Source organism: Primulina tabacum, chromosome 1, assembly GCF_025594145.1.
Source record: "Primulina tabacum isolate GXHZ01 chromosome 1, ASM2559414v2, whole genome shotgun sequence".
NCBI classification, from domain to species: domain Eukaryota; kingdom Viridiplantae; phylum Streptophyta; class Magnoliopsida; order Lamiales; family Gesneriaceae; genus Primulina; species Primulina tabacum.
The window spans coordinates 4,922,042-4,945,839 of NC_134550.1; the positions used below are offsets into that span (position 1 = coordinate 4,922,042).

General features: G+C 33.2%; 2 protein-coding genes across 3 annotated transcripts; both read left to right on the forward strand.

Annotated features, from left to right (window-relative positions):
- Positions 1–6,104: 6,104 nt before the first annotated feature.
- LOC142516762 (WAT1-related protein At1g25270-like) lies at positions 6,105–9,301 on the forward strand. 2 transcript variants are annotated; one of them, XM_075619881.1, is made up of 8 exons: positions 6,105–6,423; positions 6,581–6,643; positions 6,815–6,931; positions 7,051–7,318; positions 7,390–7,545; positions 7,668–7,819; positions 7,898–8,093; positions 8,942–9,301. In XM_075619881.1, the coding sequence occupies exons 1-8, from the start codon at positions 6,224–6,226 to the stop codon at positions 9,248–9,250; spliced, it is 1,461 nt and encodes a 486-aa protein (XP_075475996.1). In that variant the 5' UTR covers positions 6,105–6,223; the 3' UTR covers positions 9,251–9,301. The 2 variants fall into 2 exon arrangements, with proteins under 2 accessions (XP_075475996.1, XP_075475997.1); XM_075619882.1 differs by having other exon boundaries at positions 7,051–7,297; positions 8,942–9,299.
- A 3,353-nt stretch (positions 9,302–12,654) lies between these two features.
- LOC142534613 (uncharacterized) lies at positions 12,655–18,045 on the forward strand. The gene is made up of 3 exons (XM_075641497.1): positions 12,655–13,141; positions 13,955–15,434; positions 16,498–18,045. Exons 1-3 carry the CDS (start codon positions 12,760–12,762, stop codon positions 17,672–17,674), a joined length of 3,039 nt encoding a protein of 1,012 aa, XP_075497612.1. The 5' UTR covers positions 12,655–12,759; the 3' UTR covers positions 17,675–18,045.
- Positions 18,046–23,798: the final 5,753 nt, after the last annotated feature.

The following is a 23,798-nucleotide window of genomic DNA, read 5'->3' on the forward strand; positions in this document are numbered from 1 at the left end:
TTAAGTGATAACATGTTCAATGACCACTTTATTTTACTTAAAATGTTCTCCAATGACTAAAATATTTTATGTCTACATACTTAATTCGACTTTCGTGTTAGTCACAAAGACTACAACTGAATTGTCGTAATATAATCTTAATGGGTTAGATGTAACAGAATTATAAGCCCAAATGAAACTCCTTAAAATACAACATATAATAGTGCTTCAAAATAAATGATGCATTTAGACTCTATAGTGGAAGTGGCAAATCATTTCCAAATTGTCAATTCGTCTATACATAAGCATACAAAACTTTAGTACCATGAAGATACCTCATAAAATTTTGCGGCTTTCTAATGGTCAATTTTTAGATTACTCTAATAATTTCCCTAAAAATTCGTCTCCCATTAACTTTCTGGTATTCATAATGGGTTACAATGTTTTCAATAAAACTCAATGGAGATAACATTATGAAATCTTAAATACCACTAATGTGGGGCTTGCTACAACATATAATTTAGATGTTTGTGATTGTAGGAACACTATCATATTATTCGGTTGAACCCCCAATTCGAGCAGAAATATTGATCTTTTTATAAAACTATATGAGAAACTATTAAATTTCTCCCACTTTTATAAAGATCATCACACTAATCACTGGTTTTATAAATTAAAAGTGGTTCATCTTTATTGATAGTAAATTAGTGTTCATTAAGCCTGTATGAAGAATAATCTTCCATTTCCACACCTTATAGTTATAACTTTGAATCTCGGGAATTAATATCAGAGCAATATAATGCAAAATTATTTAATACATGCTAATGTTATCAAATGAAGCGATAAATCATATGTCATGTTTTAATAATGTAAATCATGATATAATATGAATCATTGACATAAAAATTGTTTGTGAGCTAAATTTTTAATTCAGTTAGATTGATAAACTTAATTATATAACTATTGAATTATATTTCATTCTTCATCATGGTGGGTAAATTAGGAAAATAATTCAATATTATATCCTTATTAATTGCATTTAACATAACAAAATTTCTTGTGGATAAATTTCACTATCCAAACATAATTATTACAAATTATACATTTTATAACCAAATGTGATCCTCATAATTTATTTGTAATTTTAATTCAATCAAAAATGTCACGACTACTCTTCAATTAATCAAAATCATACGAATTACTAAGATCTTGGTTTCTTTATGCATAAATATTTTATTCTTCATAATTATTCATCTCAAAGTATTACCAAAATGATGAATAATTTTTATGTCATTTATGTTTGTTACAACTAAATGTGATTAAAAAATTAATGTATAATTTTAATTCAATTAAAGATGTGGCTATTCCTTCATAAATTAAAATTATACGAATCACTAAGACATTAAATCACAAATATTTAAATATTTAAGCACTTAATAAATGTTTATCATGTTTATCCCCAACCCACTTAATGTATAATCACTACAAGAAAAATGTCATACGACAACGGTTAAAAACCGTTGTCGTAGCTCTTTTAAAATTGTTGTTAAAGTCAATGTTGTTAAATGGTTCGCTCAAAGACAACGGTTTTTCACCGTTGTCGTAGCTACAATTGGCGAAGGTTTTGAAAACCGTCGCAAATGAATGAATATATAAACCGTACTGTTTATTAATAACCGTCGCTAAATTTAGCGACGACATTCATATGCAAAATCGTTGCTACTTAGCGACGGTGTATACATGAATTCCGTCGCTAATATTTTAGGTAAAATAAAAAAATTATTAATTTAATAAATTTGTGTTGTGTCGTGAAGTGATAAAATCGTATAAGAGATAAAAATTTTAATTGTTTTGAAGTGGTAAAATCGTGTAAGAGATGTGAAGTGGTAAAATCGTGTAAGAGATAAAAATTTTAAGTGTTGTGAAGTTGTAAAATCGTGTAAGTGAGAAAAATTTTAAGTGTTGTGAAGTGAAGTGGAAGAAAATGGAGCGAATTTGCAGGTATTTATAGAGAGTGGTGGAAGAAAATGGAGGGAATTTTAGGTGGGAATGTCATTGACCCAAATAAACCGTTGTCTTTTATTTAAAAAATGATCTACAACAACGGTTTTAACTAAAACCGTTGTCGTATGTGTGTTGTTGATTCTGAAATTTCTTGTAGTGAATATTGCATAACTAAAGGAACTATGACTAAACTTTAATTATTTAAAATTACACAGTTTACTAGACATAAATTTTAGTGTTACTTAATAAATATCATTCATGTGATCCAACTTCACTTAGTATATAATTTTGCATAACTAAAGGTGTTGTGGCTAAATCTTTATGATTTAAAATTATACGATTGAGTGGACAAAATTTTGGCTTTACTTAATTTTTTATATTATTTAATGACACAATCAACACTTTCCAAGAGTGATCCCTAAAAAATAGGCAAAGTTAAGACCATTTAAATACCTAAATTTTATACAGAGCAACTATAATGTTTCGAAATCTCGTACTATTTTCCATCAAACATGCTGCCAATTAATTTAAGTTGGTTGAATGTCATTTTTAAACCAATTATTCATCTCAATAAACCACATTGAAGGCTTCGCGTGGTCTCTAAATCAAATACATACGCAAAAATTCATCATCTTCTACCTTTAGCCGATAGTTTTAAAATTCATGCTTCTTTCCCAAAATTTTCTGAAATCAATTTCTTATTTTTAATAGAATTCTTGTCCACATTCGACCCTCAATTCATGCTTCCAATTTTTTTTTCATATCAAAATTCAAAACAAATTATCATATTCAAAATTTCAATCAAGATATACTGAAAAGAAATTCTCAGGTAAATTTCTTAATATTACAATATCCGATCTTCAAGCTTTTTACACAAACTTTAAAAAATAAACTTTTTCGAAAAGTTCATGATATCATCATTTCTGAAAAATAAAGAACAAATATATTCAAGATAGATGTACATTGTCTCTTGTACCAAATATTGGAGCTTTTTCTCAAACCAAAATTATGTTTCTACACCTGTTCCATATTAGACTTTATTCAATCAGATTCTTGAACTATTCCTGAGTCCCGTATGGCATATTTTCCTGATTTCAACTTTTCAGGATGCCGGTTTGGTTCCTATAGTCGAGCCCGAGATACAACTTGATGTAGATCACGGGATCGAAAGAACCTTTGAAGTTAATTGCCTTAAAAGAGTGGGCCGAGGTGTTCTTCTACCTCGCCGAGAACAATGTCTTGTTTGAAGGCATTCTTTTGAAGCCTAGTATGGTTACTCCCGGAGCCGAAAGTAAGGATAAAGCCACACCGCAAGAGGTCGCCGATTACACTCTAAAACTCTTGAAAAGAAGAGTCCCTCCTGCTGTCCCAGGAATCATGGCAAGTACTCTAAAATTCTGTATCTATATATCTAGTATTATTATTAAGATCCTTGAGACATACAATCTCATCTCGGATTGCGGGAGACATAAGAATAGACCCTTTTAGCAGTCTGTGTTAACTGTTCTCGTAAAGTAAGTTGAATATGAAATAGCATGAAATCCCGTTGCATGAAACTAATGTAGAGGAATGTAGTTCACTGAATGAAATGTGTATTTTCGTGGACAGTTTTTGTCTGGCGGGCAATCAGAAGTGGAAGCGACACTTAACTTGAACGCAATGAACCAAGGGTCCTAACCCCTGGCACGTATCGTTCTCATATGCACGAGCCCTTCAAAATAAGGACTTAAAATAGCTTTACATCCAAATAATATGAACGAAACAAGTAATCATCCCCGGAAAAAAAAGCTAATATAAATTTAAATTCGAAAAATAATGTGGGAACATGATTATGAAAGAAAGAATTTCTTGTTTGGGCAACTTGCCACTTGACTGTTCAAAGCATAAAAGCATATCAATAAGACCTTCCATTCAAATTCGAGGGCGGGGGCCTCGCCCTCGGTTCACCACCGGAGGGGATACCTAGTCCCAGTCTCCTAGTGGTGGGATGGTAAAGGCAATGTCCGGTCAACCTCCTGGAGAGAGCAATTTACACTTCTAAACTAGCTGTTGTATTCTTTATTATGATCAAGCGCTTACTATTAGGCTAAAAATTATAACTGGTGGTAATGGTGCAACTCAAATTTTTTAAACTGCATAGCAGCTCAACTACCATAGTTCAATCGCTCTACCAAACAGAGATAATTATTGCACCCAACAACCTTGTCTCGCACTTTTTAAATATTTCATTCGTCCATGTTGTCTGAGGTCCAAATTATTACTCATGTTATGAGAATTACCCAATCGTTTATCGAAATGACACGTGCCCTTTCTCGGTAGTTTTTAACAATAAAATAAAATAATACCGAGATAAAAAAAAATCTCTAAAATTCATAAGTAGATGGATTTGACAGCTATAAACGATAAGGAAGAAAAAAATAATATCCCATATTTACAGCATTAACGCGACGGGAATGGATCCCCTATGTGGGGTGTCCACGGTAGGGAATAATGTGGCAAAAAACATATTTTTAAAAAGTTTTTTTTATATTTATTTTAATTCTTTTTAGGTTTAATTTTTTTTTGAATTTTTTGTTTTCATCTTTCTTTTACTCACTCTCAAATTTTCATTTTTAATCTTGTTTAAAATATATTATAATTTTTTCTTTTGTCATTTTTGGACTTTTTGTTTCCTTCTTTCTTTTTTTTTTTTTCACATTTTATTTATCTTGTTTGTTTTGAAAGTAAAATATATTTATGTTTCAATTTTAGTTCTTTTCACACGCTTGATTCGTCCATTTTTTTTTCTCATTAATTTTAAAAAAAAATTACAATAAGGGAAGAGAGAACTTCAATATAAAAATTTCTATTTTCTTGATCATTTATATGTCCAATTCTTTTCTAATTTTTTGACTACCTAATTTATTTATTTTGGGAATAAAATATATAATAATTCTTTTTCCATATTGACATATTTAATGAGTTGATACATTCGTATATAGTATATAAGCTAAGTATAAATTATAACAAAAAAAACAATACAATAAAAATTGACAAGATAAAAAGAGAATAAAAAATACTTTTTAAAAAATTAGAATGTATACACAAAAGGTCAAAAAGAAAACAAAAAAAATTTAAAAAGAAAGTATTAATTAAAATATATAAAAAGACAAAAAAAGAAAAGAATAGAAAATTGTGATTGTGTCTGTAAAACGACATCACAGTCTCTCTTGTAAAGATGCCTACGGTAAAAGCAATTTTGAAATTAATTTTTTTGGTCACAACATCCTCTACTGTGGGAATGGTACATTAATATATTTTACTTTCAAAATAAACGAGATAAACAAAATGTGAAAAAAAAAAGAAAGAGGGAAACAAAAAGAAAAATAGCAAAAGAGAAAATTATAATATATTTTAAATAAGATTAAAAATGAAAATTTGAGAATGAGTAAAAGAAAGATGAAAACAAAAAGCTCAAAATTAAAAAAATTAAAACTAAAAAAAAATAAAATAAATATGAAAAAACTTTTTAAAATTTTTTTTTTGACACATCATTCCTGTGTGGGATGCCCACATTAGGGGATCCATTCCCTTAAGGCGACATGACAAGTTAACAAACCTCTAATTTTTATAAGCCAATTTTGTAAAATTTCACAAATATTTCTTATCAAATTTCTACAATAATCTCCAAAGAAATATGATTTCAAGATCCAGTCTGTCTTCCGCTCTTTCTCCAATATTTATATATGGTCCTTAATACTATATATGTATATATAGATGTAGGCTGTCTTTCTATAAATCACACGACTATCCATTTATATAGACATTTGTAGCTCTTTTCAGTTCTAGGAATCATAATTTATAAGTTGAATCCAAATCTGGAAACACCATTTGTTGCTTCATCTACGCATCAGCGGAATTTACTTACGCACACGATTCAATCAACGAAGACGAATATTATACATATCACCAGGTGGCCATACAATTGTTTGAAATTAATGTGATTTGAAGTTGATGCACATTTTAAGTAATGTATACGTAAGTCTAGGACAAGTAAATGGTCATCTAAACGTCTAAAGTTCCATCAATTGGTAGTTTTGTTTATCTTCTCAGACTCTATTTATCTTGTATTATTTGGAAAATTTAAAACATATACTCTAACAAGAACCAGTTTGGAGGTGGAAACAAAGCTTTGTAACATCGAGTTTTTTAAAGTAGCTCGATCCTTTTTCGTTTTCTTGAATGACAACTTGAAGTGATCATGGATCAATCAAATGGCTGTGTTGCAGTACAAGTTTTAAAGCCCATAATGGTGATGACACTGAGCCAAGTAGCTACCGGGGGTGTCAGTATATTCTACAAACTAGCGGTTTATGATGGGATGAAGATGAAGATTCTGGTCGTTTATCGGCTGGTTTTCGCCACCATTTTCATTGTTCCGGTTGCTTTAATCTTTGAAAGGTGAATATCTTCAATGTTTATGTACCCGAAATCGACCTTAATTGAATCCATGGAAGTGAAATGATAATAAAAATGTTTCTTATATTGCCTGTCAGAACCATTGTTTTAGTTCAAGTTGAGTGTGGTCTTGAATCTTCTTGCTAATTTGCTTCTGCAGGAAAAGAAGACCTAAATTAACTTGGAATGTAGCTTTCCAAGGTTTTGCTTGTGGAACAATTGGGTAAGAATGGTAAATCTCCTGAAAATATCGAGTATACTTCGGCTTTTTGATCATCTAATTTAGCTGTTTTTATTGACTGTGATGAGTTTGCCTGTGCATGATAATAACCATGCAAAATGTAATCAGATAATGTTTTTTTCTTGTATATATATATTTTGTTTGTATTTACAGTGCAGCATTAGGGAGCAATTTATATGCTGAAAGTTTGGTCTTAACATCTGCAACCTATGCAGTAGCTATGTCTAATTTAATTCCGGCTCTAACATTAGTCATGGCTGTTATTTTCAGGTACCTTTTCTTTAAACAATGTTCTGAAAATTCCAATATTTTTCACAAAAGAACAACCAAAAAAAATGTAACTTCCCAGTAGTCCTAATCAACAATTTTTTTTTTATTATTTTACACAGGTTAGAGAGGTTACATATTCGAAGATCAGCAGGAAAAGCAAAGATTATAGGAACTGCATTAGGCATTGGAGGAGCAATGATTTTAACTCTTTGCAAGGGAAAAGAAATCACATTTTGGTCGTCTCACGTTCATTTTCTTCATAATATTGAATCTGCAACAGATCATAAGTTGGGGCAGAATCATGTTTTGGGCTCTTTGTTGGCTCTGTGCAGTTGCATTTCTTATGCATCCTGGTTGATAATTCAGGCAACATTTCACTTTCATCATGTAACGACGTTTATTTGTGTTGACAAGATAGAATCTGGTCTCGGATTGTTATTTATTATTATTATGAGCAGGCAAAAATGAGCAAAATATACCCGTGTTATTCAAGTACTGCTATAACGTGTCTCACTGGAGCTATCATATCTGGAATTTATTCCTTGTGCACCGAAAGAAATTGGACGAACTGGAAACTTGGCTGGAACTTCAGACTTCTGGCTGCTGCTTATATGGTAACTATTATAAGACCAGGACAGGTTTTCTTATATCATTATATTACCTAAATCCATCTGAATGCATCTCTACTGTTAGATTGCGTTTATTTAGTGCTTAAGAGAACCAAATTCGGTTACAGGGTATTATTGGCTCGGGGCTGATGATCGCTGCAGCAGCTTGGGCGACCTCTGTAGCCGGCCCTCTATTTGTATCTTCATTCCAGCCTCTGGCTCTGGTATTTGTCGTGCTTGTAGGATCTCTGGTTCTCAACGAGAAGCTGCATTTGGGAAGGTTTTACATTTAGCCCACCAAATTATTCACAAATTGCTACCTTTTTCGTGTAGGTTGTAACTTAATCTGTTTGTGTAGTATTATAGGATCGGTGCTCATTGTTGTGGGATTGTACTTTGTTCTATGGGGAAAAGCCAAGGAAATGAATGAGGCTCCATTTTGCTCGAAAACGAAAGGGGAACATACACTGGAATTCGCTTCGCCAGCTGATAGAAATCGAATATCCAGTTCTGGTGACAGAGAGGAAGAAGTATCATCTTCACCTGTTGAAAAAGTATGATCTTCATAATCAAATATAAATCAAATGCAATACTGTATTTTTTCACCAAATCATGGGATTTCATTCGAATCCCGAATAAACATGAATTTCATTAGGATAACAGTATACTGTTTTTCATCTGTGATCAAAACAGAATACAAACAAAATTGAAAAATAAGTAAAAATGACCGACACTCATTACACATCAAGATGCAGTTGTTCCTCAAAAGACTAACAGCATATGGCCTAAATTCTTTCTTGGGCGGATACATTTTCTGTCTTTAAGGGATTTAGATCTTTTCCAGTTATCTCTACCGGTTTCTGTTCTATATTAATCGGAACCGCGTTGGATTCTCCTCTTGCATCATCTGTTTTCATTTCCTCCGAAGTCTTGCACATAAGGCCTTCTGTAATCTGCGTTTTCTCGACTTCTTTCTTCGACATTGGATCATCAACTGGTTGAAGAGATTTTGGGCTTCCATTTTCTTGGCAGTTTCCCTCTACTTGATCCTGACTTTTAACTAGTTTGGATGCTTTGCTTTCTCTTTCGGACGAGACTTTATCAACTTCATTCTAAACAAGTTTTCAAAATCATATTAGATAACACTCCAGAGGAAAATATATCTGAAGCACCTGATGACTTCATTGGACTTTTGTTCGGCATTAACTAAAGAAACAGATAAACACAAAATTACATAATCCGTTCAAGTAGCACAAAAGTTTCACATAAATTGGCTTCCATTGAGCCACAAGAGACATCACCGAACACAAAATGCCACATCTCTCAATGAGTTCATAATGTACAAATAATGTGCCTCAAATCTAACAGTAAGTAAAATGTATCCTTTTAACTAAATTTTTAGTTTCCCTCAATGATGGATAAGTCGGAGTCGCCGCATGATCGAATTACGAAACGACCAACTCTAAAATCACTTCAACGCAGCTATGTAATCAGATTCCGTGCGATACATGCACATATACATACATACATATGTATAAGGTTTTTACCTTCACCTCGAGTAAATGGTCAAAGGAAAGGCGATTGGAAGATTCATCCCCGGCAGGCGGGACCATCTGCTGCGGCGGAGGGTTTGCGCCATCCTTCAACACCTGAAACCTGCTGGTACAAGCTCCCATGTTCTATTAGTATAGTACAGCAAAAATGTTCATGAAAGTCGGAAAGTTGGATAGGTGAAATTTATAGAGGGAAATGTCTATGCACGTTCAACCCTTCATTTCCATATTCATTTATTTAATGCATAATTTATTATACTTTTGAAATTATATTTCATTTTATTATTCAAAATTTTATAATAGTAACATAATTAATTCAAATAAGTGCATATCACAGCATATTAGATAAAATTTAAACTAGAAAATAGTCCCCGGAATCTTTATATTAATATAGTAAACTATAGTATTAGATGTTGCGGGATATGAACATAAACTATGTAGAATCACTGTCCAAAATCCAATTGGTTTATAGAATATGTTGCTTAATTACTGAAACAAAATGTAAATTGCAAGTTTTTCCATTTTCGTGCTCGCACGATGTGTTTTAGTATTACCGAATAATGTATATGTCAGTCAATCTATATATATTGTGTGATCCAACGAAAGACAGCAAAACATGTGTGAGTTGTCCGTATTGTTTAACATTGTGTGAGTTCAATCCATAATCTTTCTCCCGTCCCCGCTCAAATTACAATTTTGGTTGGGTGTATTCGACTATTTACAATCTTAGTCTTACATTATTTCGTTATTTTTGTTTTTCTAAAATTTTTTTAGTCATTTTCAAGTATCTATATGATGCTTATATGATGATGACGTGTGCGATCTCGTGACTACACAATCCATAAAAAAATTGTCAAAATATTACTAAAACTCGCGACAGCACAATCACATTTATAGCGGTGACATTATTTTTTTAGAGAGATGTGAAATTTATGGCTAATATAGTTTAGGTAGAATAAAACTTGGGTTTCTTGCATTTTCGCAAGATTTCAAGGATGCTAGAGTTATGTTGTAAATGGCCTTTTTGTTTTTGTTTTTCATTTGTTAAAATCTTGTATTTTTGTATGAAATCGGAAAGCATAAAATTAATTTTGGATTAAATAGTTTTGGTTAGATGGTGTCTCACAAGTTGGCATGATAGGAGACTGGTTTCTTGTGGTGGGTGGTCATAACCCTAAGGAAGTCAGTTGGAATCTTGAGCTCATAGACGCGATTGTAATTCTTTCATTGTAATCGAATTGTAATTGTAAAATTCTCTATCAATAAAAGACGTTTCTTCTTCCCGTGGATGTTGGCCGGAAGTTTGACTCAGCCACATAATTCTTTTTGTTCTTCAGTTCATCGAGTTTTAGAACATGTTTATTTTGAATTTTTGTTTGTTCTAGTTTTTACTTTTTAAGAATAGAGTTTGCAGATTTTACTTCCAAGTTTTAACACCATCAAAAGCACGCTCAACCCATAAATTTAGGGCTGCAAAAGGGTCTCTACCTAAGCTTGACTCACACTTGAATAGCTCGAATATTTTCTAGAACTAAGCTCCAATTTCGGCGCTTCACACTCGAGCAATAGGGTGAAGAATTTTATTTTTTTATATTTTAATATATTAATTAAATAGCTATTTATATGTATATTAGGGGTTTTGCTTAAATAAAATTTTAAAAGTACTCGAGCTCAACTCGAACTATAAAAACAATATTCGATTGAGCTCAATCGAGCTTTGTTTTTTTTTTTTTTAAAAAAAAGGAATTGGAAATGTGGTCTTAATTATTTATGAAAAGGAGTTTGGCTAGTTTGATTTCTTTATGGATGTACACAACATTAGCGGACGGCAAGTTAATGTAAAGATTATATCACTAATTACTAAATTAAAACCTAAGTGGTAACCCACTAATACAAGATAACGGAGTACTACCGGTTAACGTTAAGCATAAAAAATAGTAAAAAATGACACGTGACTTAACAAAGATGTTTCGGTTATTTGTCAGAATATTGTATTTTTAATATATTTGTAAATTGGGTTGTCGTTCAATTTATGGCAAATCTCTAAGCAAATTCGACAATTGTTAATAGTGAATTAGCCAAAGAAAGTGGATGGATGTTTATCAAATGTTCACATTACTTATAAAATCTTGTTGAATATCCTGGTTGTAGTAGTAGCAAATGCATAGCATAGTTTTTCAAAATTAAAGATTGAATTGATTGATTATGTTATAAATTGAAAAATAAATTATTGAACAATCTGATTATACGGAATGAATTAATATTTTGCTCTAAAACTGTAAAAACGAGTTGTTTTTTAGTCATTATTTGGATTTTATTTTTTATTACCTTTAATATATTGATTTAATTCAAAAAATTGTTATAGAGCTTAAAGAATATGAATATATGTTATGATTTATACGTTTTTTTTAAGTCAGACTCAGACTAAACAATTGTTAAGATGGAAGCCTATATGTGACCAGTATTCGTTTTGTTATATAACCGATGAAGAATTAACTTTGATTTTACCCGTTTAGGAATATCTCCACTTGACATTTTAATCAATAAATAAACTATATAAATTTCTTAAGATGGTAAAATCAAAATCAAAACGGTAAACAAGTTGTATGACAACACATGTACAATCTTACTTGTGAAATTATAGGAATAAATCGAAAATTAAAATTTTAATTTATTGTTATTAGCCTACTGTGCTCTAATGTGTATATATTATTAATTCTAATGTACTGATGCACGCGTTGCGTACTTGTACAATATTTTTTTATAATTTATTTGATTTATATTTAAATAAAGATCAAAATATAATCATAAGAAATATTGAGTGACTACATTGCAATTTTGATACATGTATTAAAAAAATAAATAGAAAATGAAAGGAAAAAAAATTACATTTAAGATTTATTTGGTTCATTTCCGTTTCGCATTTGATTGTGTTGATTTTAGATTGGATTTATTTAGTTTGTTGCTTTAAGGAGGTTTTGAAAATGCTGGAACCTGTAATAAGTGGTGGGGAAGTTGGAGGTATAAAAAGAAAAATTTGGTAGAAGATCACCATGATACCAAAATCAGTTTGTATATGTTGCTTAAACATAATAAGATAGTAAAAGATTATTATTTAATGAGTGAGAATCTTTAACCGTTACTCTTTAGTATGCATTGGGTAAATCCACGTAATAGCGTGCCAATCACGCAAGTGAGCGAACTTTGCGTGACAAACTCACTCGAGAAAATGTTGGCAGGACGAATCGATGCTGCAACTAGTATGCATAAGATAATCTCTATGAAAAACTAGCTATTATGACTTATAAAATAAGTAAAATTGTTGTAAGAAATTCACAAACATAATTGTGTTAATATCTTAATTAAATACGTATATATTAAAGTAGTTAAAAATTATAGAATACAAAAAACCAATATATATTATCAACTAAATAAACGCGAAACTCAATAATTTGTAAATGAAATTATTATTTTTTTAATAAACTCAATAATTTGTAAATGAAATTACTTTTTTTTTTAAATAATTATTAAAATATATTTGTGATTAATTGTGGAGTATAGGGTTTTACATCAGTCGGAAGGAGAACCCACTAAAACCCCGGCTTACCTTCCACCTCCGGAAGGAGGAAGACCTATTTCCACTTCCCATCGGTAGCTTATTCTCAAAATGAAACCCATTTCCCCAAGACCCATACTCAATCTTTCCTTGCTCTTGATACCGAAATCTACCGCTGCCAATTTTTGGATTTCTCAGAAATTCTTGTTTTCCTCGCTGACCCCACAAAATCCCGTCTTTAGCTACCCGCAACGCCGCCATGACGAGGAGAGCAGGAACGTTCGGATATCTGTGTGGTGGGATTTCGAGAACTGCAATTTACCCTGCAACACTAATGTCTTCAAGGTGGCGCAGTGTATTACCAACGCTGTCAGGGCTAATGGGATTAAGGGTTCTCTACAGATTACGGCCTTCGGAGATGTAATGCAGATATCCAGGACTAATCAAGAAGCCCTTTCGTCTACTGGGATCAATCTTACTCACGTTCCTTCAGGTAAACAGTAGTTTTCCATTTTCAATTTTGTGTGTGTTTTGCTTATGTTTGCTCGTGCATAAAGATTGCTGTTTTGAGTAGTGGTGGGGTATTCTTGGTGAAAGGAATGGACTGATGAATTGAGAAAGTTTTAGGATTTTCACACGTAATGCATAAATGAAGGATTGAATCTTGTTCTTTGTGGCGGGATTATCAATGATTTTCGGAGTTAGGGTGTGGTGAACTTGTTCTTATAGTTGGTATTGGTATTCATTTGTTTTTTCCTTGAAAGATTTAGAAATGATGAATTTGTGCTTATAGTTAGTATCAGCATTCATTTGTTTTTCCCCTCAAAATCTTTGGTGCTGGTAACGATAGTTTTTCACCTGAGGTCTAACTATCTCAATTTTTGTTTTTGTGGATTCTTTGATTGCAGTTTTGTCTCTGTTCTCTTGTGTTTATGAATTTCTTTCGCGGATAAAAATTATTGCTTTGAATGGTTGTTTGGTGATAATCCAAGATGGAATCACTTGAGAACATGGTATGCTTTTTTCTGTTTATAGAACATTGAAGCTTGAATTTTCAGATATTGTAGTTTTTGTAGTTATTAATTTTGCAAAAGGGAATTTGTTGAGCCTTCTTGTGCTATGATGACTATTGATTTTTTTATGAGTTTTTTCTATGGGTGGTGGAGGGGTGGAGTACAGAAAACATAACAGATAGCTTTCTCTTATACAGTAGGATTGCAGGAGCTTTAATTTATAGTTATAGTATATTTGATTGTTCATGATTCTTAAAGATTTGTTCTTATGTAGTTTTTCCTCAATCTACTAGGTGGCAAAAATAGTGCTGATAGATCTCTTCTTGTGGATCTTATGTACTGGGTTTCCCAGAATCCTCCACCAGCACACCTCTTTCTAATATCTGGTGACAGAGATTTTGCTGGAATCTTACATCGACTGAGAATGAGCAATTACAATATCTTATTAGCAAGTCCAGATAGTGCTCCGAGTGTTCTGTGCGGTGCAGCAACCATCATGTGGCAGTGGAGTGATTTGTTGAGGGGAGAGAATCTTACAGGGAAGCACTTTAACCAGCCTCCGGATGGCCCTTATGGTTCTTGGTATGGACATTACAAGGCTCCTCTCGAGGATCCATTTGCAGTCACCGAGCAAAATACTTGTTTGAAATCTGTTGAATTGCCTGAGTCGAGTCCGGAGAAGGTTCGTCCAATTCCAAAAGCAGTTACGAAGTATATTCGTCATGTTTTGACTTCATATCCTGAAGGAATTCATATCTCTCAACTTCGCAATGAATTAGTAAAGAGTAATTTGATAATAGACAAGGGTCTTTACGGATATAAAAAGTTCTCTCATTTTCTTTTAGCCATGCCACATGTTTTAAAGCTTCAGTCTGGAAATGATGGCCTGTTTGTTTTTCGTATTGTTAATCATAAAAGTGAAGATGAATCAGCTCCAACCGTAGATATTGAACCAGTAACTAGTGTTGTAGAGTCTGAGATCAACAGTGATCTTAATCTTAATGCTGAGAGAAACTCTAGTGAGCACGAAGCTGAAAAGTCTCCTGTATCTCTTTTAGAATCAAGAGTGTTAGACCATGCGACAAACTTGCAAAAGTCTGAGAAGAAAGAAATAGCTAAAGCTCATGCAACACACTTGCACGTTCCCAAAAAAGATGATAAACCAATGGAGTCCACTCCCCCAACATACGTGCAAGGGACACGAGAGCAAGATAAAAAGGTGAAATTGCAGAAGCTACCAAAAAATATCGAGGTAACCTCTCTAAAAGATTGTAGGGGAAGAAACGAGGATCAGCTGCATGAGATCAGTGAGCATAGCTCCTCTGCTGAATCTGGGATCTCCAGAAAGGTATGGAAGACATGGTTTGTGCATAGTGAAACAATTCAAAATGTGAAGAATTGCAATAAGGTGGATGAAACACCGACTGAAAAGGACCCGGTGGCAAGCAAATCCGCTGTAACAGCAAGTCCAGCTTTGTTTTCTCCTTCAAGTCACGAGGCTCTTATTAATGGTAAAGCCCTGAGAAGTTCAGCTGTTGCCACTTGTCGATCCAGCCAAGAAGTCGGCCTTTTTTATCAGATTGCGAGCTGGTGTAAATTTTGGGGTTCCCAAAAGTCTAGTGATATAACCGAACTTAATTGTGAAAAAGTGGATCGGACAAAAACTAATTTTGTGCAGCCTGATTTTTTTGCGAAAGAATCCTTTTGGAGTGAAATAGAGTCATTTGTTGATACATCGGAGGGTTCAACTCTTATCTCTCAGTCTAGGACCAGGTGCATGTTTTCTCGTTTTTATCATTCCTATTTCCAGTTATTTACTGTTTGTTATTCAATAGAGCTTTCCTTGTATCATGTGTCAAATAGAGCTGTAAAAGAAATACAATATGGTTGGTATTTCATCTGGACCTTATGTTATTATAACAGTGTGACTGTTTGCCTAACAGATACCACAAACCCATGTACAAATGATGGATATATTTGCCTGAACAATTGTACTAGATTTTAAATTCACCAGCATTGGTATCATTTTAAATTTAAGCTTCAAATCTTTTCACAAAACAAATCTCTCCATAAATCAAATCCTTCCATTCAAATTCAGTGTGTTTCAATCTAACGCACACATCTAACAAGCATCTACCCGCAGAGCTTGTTCTGGAAACTATTTGGTTCTGTTGGTACTTCCTATTTGAAGAAGAAATTCTCCTATTTGAAGAAGAAATTCTCCTATTTGAAAAGGTTTTGTGTTTGCTATCTTGTACAAAATGAACAAAATGCTGCATTTTCGTTTCCTATCCAAAAAAATAAAAATAAAAAAATCTGCATTTTCAACCATACGAGTGAAGTTGTTCTGGTTTAACAAAAAATTTATAGTGCCTCTGCCTTGTCCTGGACTTCTGATGTTCCGATCATTAAAAAATACATATGCCTCTGGCTAGTCCAGGAAATTTGTCTCTTAATATCAAATGCAAGCATCCTGAAGTAGAAAGAAGTTTATTCCAAGAAAGTGTTTAAATTGCTGGAAGTTCATTCATAATGTTCCGGGTTACTTCCTCATGAATCTTTATATTAAAGGAAGTTTTTATTTGTTTGTCTGCTAAATTTATGACTCGAGCTGTTGAAGCTTCTTTGTATGTTAACTTTCATTATTTTCAAATAATGACCTGATTATGTAAGGTTTATTGGACAATTTGATATTGACGTGTGTTTTTTTTTTAATTATTATTATTATTATTTTTTATTTTTGTTGACGTGTTGAATATTTATAGAACACATTTTTAATTTAATGGTTCTCCTGTAAACTCATGTCTCGCTTTCATGCAACTCTGTTTCGGATCAGGGAGCATCTGGCACAAAATTTACAAGAGCGAGGACCTTCAGTTCTGAGATCCCTTACTGAAGGCAATCTTATTCACCTTGTCCACTTGCTGATTTCTGATAAGAAATGGATTGAGGAATGCGACTCTCCGATTTTTCCATTCAAACTCACTCGGCCGGTGGGAAAAGATATGCACGGTAATCATCCTTTGAGTTCCAATGGGTTGAGCCTAATGTTCGCAGTCAAACAGCCAAGTTTACGAGAACTTGGGGACGGAAAGCACCAAAAGCCTCCTCATACTGGAGTTGCTCAAACTTCTGGTCACCAAGGCTTCTCTAGCAAGCCCAGGAACGAGATATTGGTTGACTGTCGAAAGCTCGTGGATCAACTCGTGAAGGAAAATCCTGAAGGGTTTAACATGGGATCCTTCAGGAAACTGTTTCTTGAAAAATATGGCTATGGTCTTGACTTAAAGAAGCTTGGCTATAAAAAGATTGCTAATCTTTTTGAGACTATACCTGGTGTGAGAATTGAGTCTTATTTAATCATTCCTGTTAAATCAGATAATAATCATGGTCATCGAATTACAGATCTACCTTTTCAAGAGAGCAAAATTGATCCAGTGGCTGATTCAGATGGTGAATCCAATGATAGTGATTCTTGGGAAGAGCTTGGTCCCATCAATCATACCAGCTCCAAGAAAGAAGCAATGGATTCTCTGTTTACTAGGAAAGACCCAATGAAACAAAGGGAGCCGAGTCGTCCTCACTACGAACCTTTGAAAGATGATGATTTTTCTGACTCAGATGATGAGACACGCACCAAATCAGAAAGTGAAGGCAAGCATAAAGTGAGTCAGGACGAGAGCTCTTTATTGCAAATTCTCGAGTCATGGTACAGTGGCAAAGAAGGTGATAGCAGGAAAGACGAATTGGTGAACAGTGAAAAAGAGGGCTATAGCGAGAACGATGAATCTGTAAACATCAGCAATGCATCAGATAGATCGAAAAATATTTTAGAGCCGGGTACACTAGCTAGCCTCAGCAGGAGCACGGATCCTGCACTAGCAAAACAGTCTAGAAAACCGAAGCCAAGCAAAAACTATTCGTTTGTCTTGGAACAACCAGTCGATAGCAAGGACAGACAAGTTGATGATTTGTTAGGTAGTTTGAAGAAGGCTGCTCGTGAGCCCTGCTGATATTGGAACTCGGATTTCATTGTAGGACCTTGAATTTTTTGACTGTACGCTAGCCATGCCAACAATTTTGGATGGTCACATATATGTTACGAGGAACGTGTCTTTACTAGACTTAGTCATTTATTATCGGTTCATTTCGTGTTTGATTACTTGGTTTTTCCAGAGCGTTCTTTGTGATTCCATGTTACGTTAATAAAAACTGGTAATTTTTGGAACGCCAGAGCACAAGTAATAGTCTGGTTTCAGTTGAGGTGGCCTTGTTCACTTCAAAGGGGATACGAGACCTATGTAAATATGATTGTATCGAACTCATGATGTTATACAATCACGACCACTTCTACATGCATGATACATGCTTGACTACATCGACGTGTATTTGTGATCGATGTGGGGAATTCGTCGCGTGGAAACAGAATGACAATGATGCCATTCATAGCATGTTTGAGATCAAATTATAAAGCTTATTGAGCTATTATCTATAGATCTAAACCGAATTCTAAGATGGCGTGCCCTGTGTTTTAACCTTTAATTTTCATTAATTCCCAGAATCCCAAGAAGCAATGATTGCAACTCAAATCTTGCAAATTTTGATCCTTATATTATATATCCAAGTAAACATGAACATATGGCTTATACATCGAACTCATTATTATTTATTAAACGAAATCATAAAACACGCCCGATCATGTTATTGCATAGCTTCAATGACCCTTTGGTGGTGAACGAGGCAGAGTCTCGGTGGAACCTGAGTCATCACCGGTGGAGCCTGAGTTATCGCTTGCATCACAGTAGCCGCGCAAAATGTCACCTTCTTCAGTTGTGTAGCCAAGGGAACCGAGCATATTCGGCCAACAGTCGTGCTGGATGGTCTTTATGGCCGAGCAACATCCTGGCCCCAGGTAGGTCTCGCCATTCAGAAAAAACATCACGACCTCACTAGTGCATGATTGTAGTTGGAACAAAGAGTCGAAACAACCCGATGACTCTCCCGCCTCGTCTAACCCGTGGACTGGCTTTGCAACGAGTATGCGTCCCTCAACTGCGCTTGTTGCTAAGAAGCATAGTAGCATTGATGTTAAGACTACGTTGAGGGTGGGATCCATGGCTTCGAGTGTGTTTCTGCGTGGGATATGAGTTGGATGTTTGTGTTATCTTCGTTGTATTTATAGTATAATTTCGTACGCTTGGGGAGATGAAGGGACAAGAATTAATGGCGAGAAAGCTAAAAGATGGTTTATCCATTATTATGTAATGATGAAGGAATGTGGAAAATCAATAAGTTACTTTTGTGTTATTGCTATTAAATTAAATACTCGTCTGGTAATTATTATAATATAATAATTATGTTAATTGCCCCTTATTAGTGCTGATTAAAAGATATAACCGCTCCTTTAAATAACGTTAATGCAAGAGGAATGAAGAGGCGGCCGCTAGGAAAGTTTCAAGTGGATTTATTTATAATGATATTTTAGTAGTATCTTGTGTAAATACAACTTACGGTTGATTTTGTTTAAAGGACTCGGGAAAATAACATAAATAAATTGCAAATAAAATAAATAAGTGAGTTAAAAAATATCTGATTTGACACATTGTTTCCAAATCTCTTATAGAAATTTTGTACATTTTTTTTATTTATTGAAGTATTGATTATACATTATAAATTAATCTCGTTGTTGTAATTGATAGTTGAATTCTCCTCGCATGTCGTTTATGGATAAATAAAGTTTAAGAAATTATTGCTAGAAAAATTAAAATATTAATGCAGTTTATTTTTTTTAATCTAACATTTAAAGACGAAAAAAACTCAAACCAGCCTAAAAAAAATCAAACAGTGAGGGTTATCATACTCTAACATCATCGTCACTTGTCCAAATATACGAGGTTCATGCTTAACTCCCGTAAAAGTAAATTATGAATCAATGATGATTAATAGATTTACTCGAGAATAATACGTTGATATGTTATAGACTATAGAGTAGCATTTTTAACTTTTGAGTATACCAAATTTTTGTAGTAAATGTTATGTTTAGAGCTTTTATTTCTTTAAATTTTATGTCTCATAAAAATAAAGATATTATCGAGAGGTCTTTTGTGAAAAAAAATGGGTATGTTTTCATGGGCCAAAAGGTCGTCCAAACTTTTTCCTCAAAAAAAAAAAACAGTTTCATGCATAATAATATAAAAAAAATTACATCTAAATAGTTTAATTATAACATTATAAACATATTTTTGTACATTCTGTCTATATTTTAAACTTATTTTCATAGCGTGGGCAAATAAAATTACAGTTTCATACGTTCATATTTTATCATACACTTACTTATATAAAAATTGAAAATTATTATTTTTTTTTAAAAAGAAACTATATTTTCATAGAATGCTACAAGAGTTGGCATTAAAACATCATCAGTACTACAATTCTAGAACCCATTGAAAGTTGAAACTAAGCCAAAATAAAATACCAATGCTGTTTCTACGTACTTGGACGTGGTACATAATTCCTTAGAAAACCCTAAAACAAGAAAGATTTGCGTGAAACAGTTCATGCAAATTACGATATTATTAAACCAAGTGCGTACTACACTACAGCACTCTCATATCTTCTCAACTAATAGTCATCTCCGCCTTGCACCGCCGGCATAGGCTGCCCTACCGGGCTCGAAAATGATGCGAAGCTTGCAGTAGTCGAGGCAGAGGCAGATGCATCGCAGTAGCCTCGCAGAATGTAAGCCTGATCCAGTGTGATTCCAAGGGTGCTAAGTAAAGCAGGCCAGCACTGATGTGTGATCAAAGTTATGGCTTGGCAACACGGTCTGCTTATATCGATGGATCCGTTGGCGAAATACGCGAAGATATCATCTGAACACGACCTGATTTTGTAGAGGGCGTTCAAACAATCCATCGTGTTGCCTGCAACTTCAAGTCCTCCGGGGAAACCGAAACTCGGCATCGGATGCAGATGGTTCCTAGCCGATACGCCCTTGTACGCCAAACAAGCCATTATAAGGAAGAGAAATAAGCTCTTGGAAGACATATTGTGTATGCTGAAGATCTTATTATACGTAGTATTCAATATTATTTCATTAACTGATAGGAAATTTATCCATTTATGATTTTGAGATGTGAAAATGAGTTGAGGGGAAGCGTGTATTTATAGAGGGCAATGAGGTAGAAGAAAGGACAAGGGAATGGAGATTTAATGGCATGAATTTAATTTGCATATTATTTCAGAATTCAAGAGGGATGTCAAAAGTGAAATGGTTCATATTCCATAACTTAGTATGTATGTTTTGATATATATATATATATATATATATATATATATATATGACACACACAAGTTAAATAATGGGTTTTTTGCATTCACTCTCCCTATCACTTGCATATTATAATTTTTGTAATTGTAATTCATAAAAGATGTAAATGTCCACTATAATAAATATAGGGAAATTATCAATCTAATTAAATTTCGATTTCATCATTTTTATCCAAAATAAAAAATTCGTTTTTTGGTTTGGTTCCTATTCCTATTTCTTTTTTGTTTGGATTTCCATTTTTTCAATTTAAACAAAAGTTTGAACACCCCTGTACCTCTACAAACGTGGGATCGTTGACAAGAAATAGCTAGCTAGCTAGGGAATGGGAATGCCACTGGAAATCGACACAAATAACATAACATCCCACATGATGACTCAAGATTGATGCATTAATTTCTTGAATTTTCATGCAACATATATTATATTATTTTGGAAAGTTTCGCTTTTGAATGTATATTAATTAATGGGGATGAATGTTCGGAAAACCAAGAACTTGCATATTTTTTTTTTATGAAGAGAGCAATGGGCTGGGATTGTAATAGTCAAAAGTTAATTAATTCCATCGAATCAGAAGCTACTCTCCAAGTTCCAAAATTTCCGATCTAGGAAAATTAGGGACATGGTTGGTTATGTTTACGTTGTCTGTTATATATATATATATATATATATATATATATATATATATATATATATTCTTTATTTTCATATTATTATATCAAATTACTACACGTGGGACCAAGGAATAATTTATAGTTGAAGGTTATCATCGATTTTACATACTAAAACAATTGATTTCTTTTTATCATCTACAAAATACTCAGGTATATTGAAGGTAAAATTCAGCCTAGAAAAGATTTAGTTGGAAAAAGTCTTCAAGTGTCCTCTCACTAGTTCGTTCATGTTTTTCCAGACCACAACGATGTGGAAAGTTGTCACGACACACTTTAAATCAACTCAGCAATTTCTTACAAAACTTCAGACATCACCAACATCACACATGGAGTCTTGATCAAACTATCGAGCATGTCCAAAGACAGTTATCCTCTCCAAAGGATTGATTAGTTGGTCGACTCCACGATCGGCTACAAATTATTATCCATTTCGGATGCACATATCAATGGTATCGTCGCCCCCTTTGGTTTAAAAAACTGTAGACAATTGCTACTATTTGTATTGCTATATAATTAATTATAGGAAGTATTAAACTGCCACACGATTTAGAATTGGTGTATCATATGTAAGAGAAAATTCTTCGATATTTTTCTTTATGAATGAAAAATATATTATATTTATCTTGACTTAGTCTTGGTCTTGCATTGAAAACCCACAAAAACTGGTTTTTTTTTATTACACGTGGAGAGGGAGAATCGAATTAGAGGTGCCAGCTAATCTGACAGAAGTGAGACCATATGGGATACAAGCCCGGTCTCACAAAAACTGGCTTTAGATATAATCATATTAATATATACATCGTGTCCAAAATTCAATGAAATTCAAGCCCATTGACACTAATGTTCGAGAACATTTCCAACTTATATTGAATTTATTTGTTCTCTTTCAATTGGAAAATCATTAATTATGATACGCTTACGAATAATTTTTTTCATCAATTTCATCGCGCGTTTTGGAAATAAAAACTCAATGATTGATGATTGTAAGTATACAATAAATTTAGGCAAAAACTTGTGTGAGACGGTCTTACAGATCGTATTTTGTGAAACAGATCTCTTATTTGGGTCATCCATGAAAAAATATTACTTTTTATGCTAAGAGTATTACTTTTTATTGTAAATATCGGTAGTGTTGACCCGTCTCACAAATAAAGATTCGTGAGATCATCTCACAAGAGATCTACTCATAACTTTAAAGGGTAAATGAAAATTCCAAAATAATCATGTAAATTGACCTAGATAGAATTTTAGTCATCTAATTAACAATATAACATGTTGCCTCTTTTTTTTTCTCCACTCTCTTTTAGTCTATTTTTTCTTTGTCGAAGTGCTGCTAGAGTGTTGAAAATCGCTAACATTCTCCGAATATTACTGACAAAATGTCGGATATTGCTAATTTTTGTCGCTAGTTATAATATTTATTGGCCTATATATGTTTCATATAAATTTGATATAACATGACAATAAAGTTAATTATTCTAAAATAATTTTTATAATATAGTATAAATCAGATGACCACTAAATTATGAATATTATATTTCCTAGGATGTGAGATTTTTATTCTTATGCCTAAATAAGCTGTGATCTATATAATATATATTTCTTACCGAAATTTAGAAAGATATATAATGTGAGGCCCAAAATATTAACTAAATGTTGGCCAAGTCAACGCACGACTTCAGAAAGAAGACATCAACTGTTGGATCTGGGTTTTTTACGTGCCCAAACGCAGCGGAAGTTTAAAAATTTTTATTTTATTTTGACAATCAAAATATGTTTTGCTTTGGGCGCTCGTATGATTTAACAAAAACATTCATAGGATGTTAAAGAATTATACATTTGGTGAATAATTTCACTTGGCACCAACTACTCCGGTATTAGCAGACGTAGCTCTTGTTGTAAATCCCTACGAACGTTCTTCGATCTACTTCTTTAATCTTCGAATCAGGTCCACGACCGGATTACTTGTTCCTCTTCTAATTTGCACTAGAAAATTAGAAGATCTATTGCGTAGAGATAAAACATGAAGAGGAAATCAACTTCTTGCAACAAGAAAAATAATTTTCGAGAGCAGCACTCCATTCTTGGGAAGAGCCGAAAGTCTTCCTCTAATTTCGGATGCCTCTGTGTGCGTAA

Excerpts from the sequence above, each read along its gene's own strand:
- LOC142516762 (XM_075619881.1), top strand. The coding sequence starts at position 6,224 with ATGGATCAATCAAATGGCTGTGTTGCAGTACAAGTTTTAAAGCCCATA. Across the intron at positions 7,820-7,897 it reads GAGAAGCTGCATTTGGGAAG|TATTATAGGATCGGTGCTCA; the intron begins GTTTTACATTTA and ends CTGTTTGTGTAG. Across the intron at positions 8,094-8,941 it reads CATCTTCACCTGTTGAAAAA|TTTCCCTCAATGATGGATAA; the intron begins GTATGATCTTCA and ends CTAAATTTTTAG.
- LOC142534613 (XM_075641497.1), top strand. The coding sequence starts at position 12,760 with ATGAAACCCATTTCCCCAAGACCCATACTCAATCTTTCCTTGCTCTTG. Across the intron at positions 13,142-13,954 it reads TCTTACTCACGTTCCTTCAG|GTGGCAAAAATAGTGCTGAT; the intron begins GTAAACAGTAGT and ends TCAATCTACTAG. Across the intron at positions 15,435-16,497 it reads ATCTCTCAGTCTAGGACCAG|GGAGCATCTGGCACAAAATT; the intron begins GTGCATGTTTTC and ends GTTTCGGATCAG.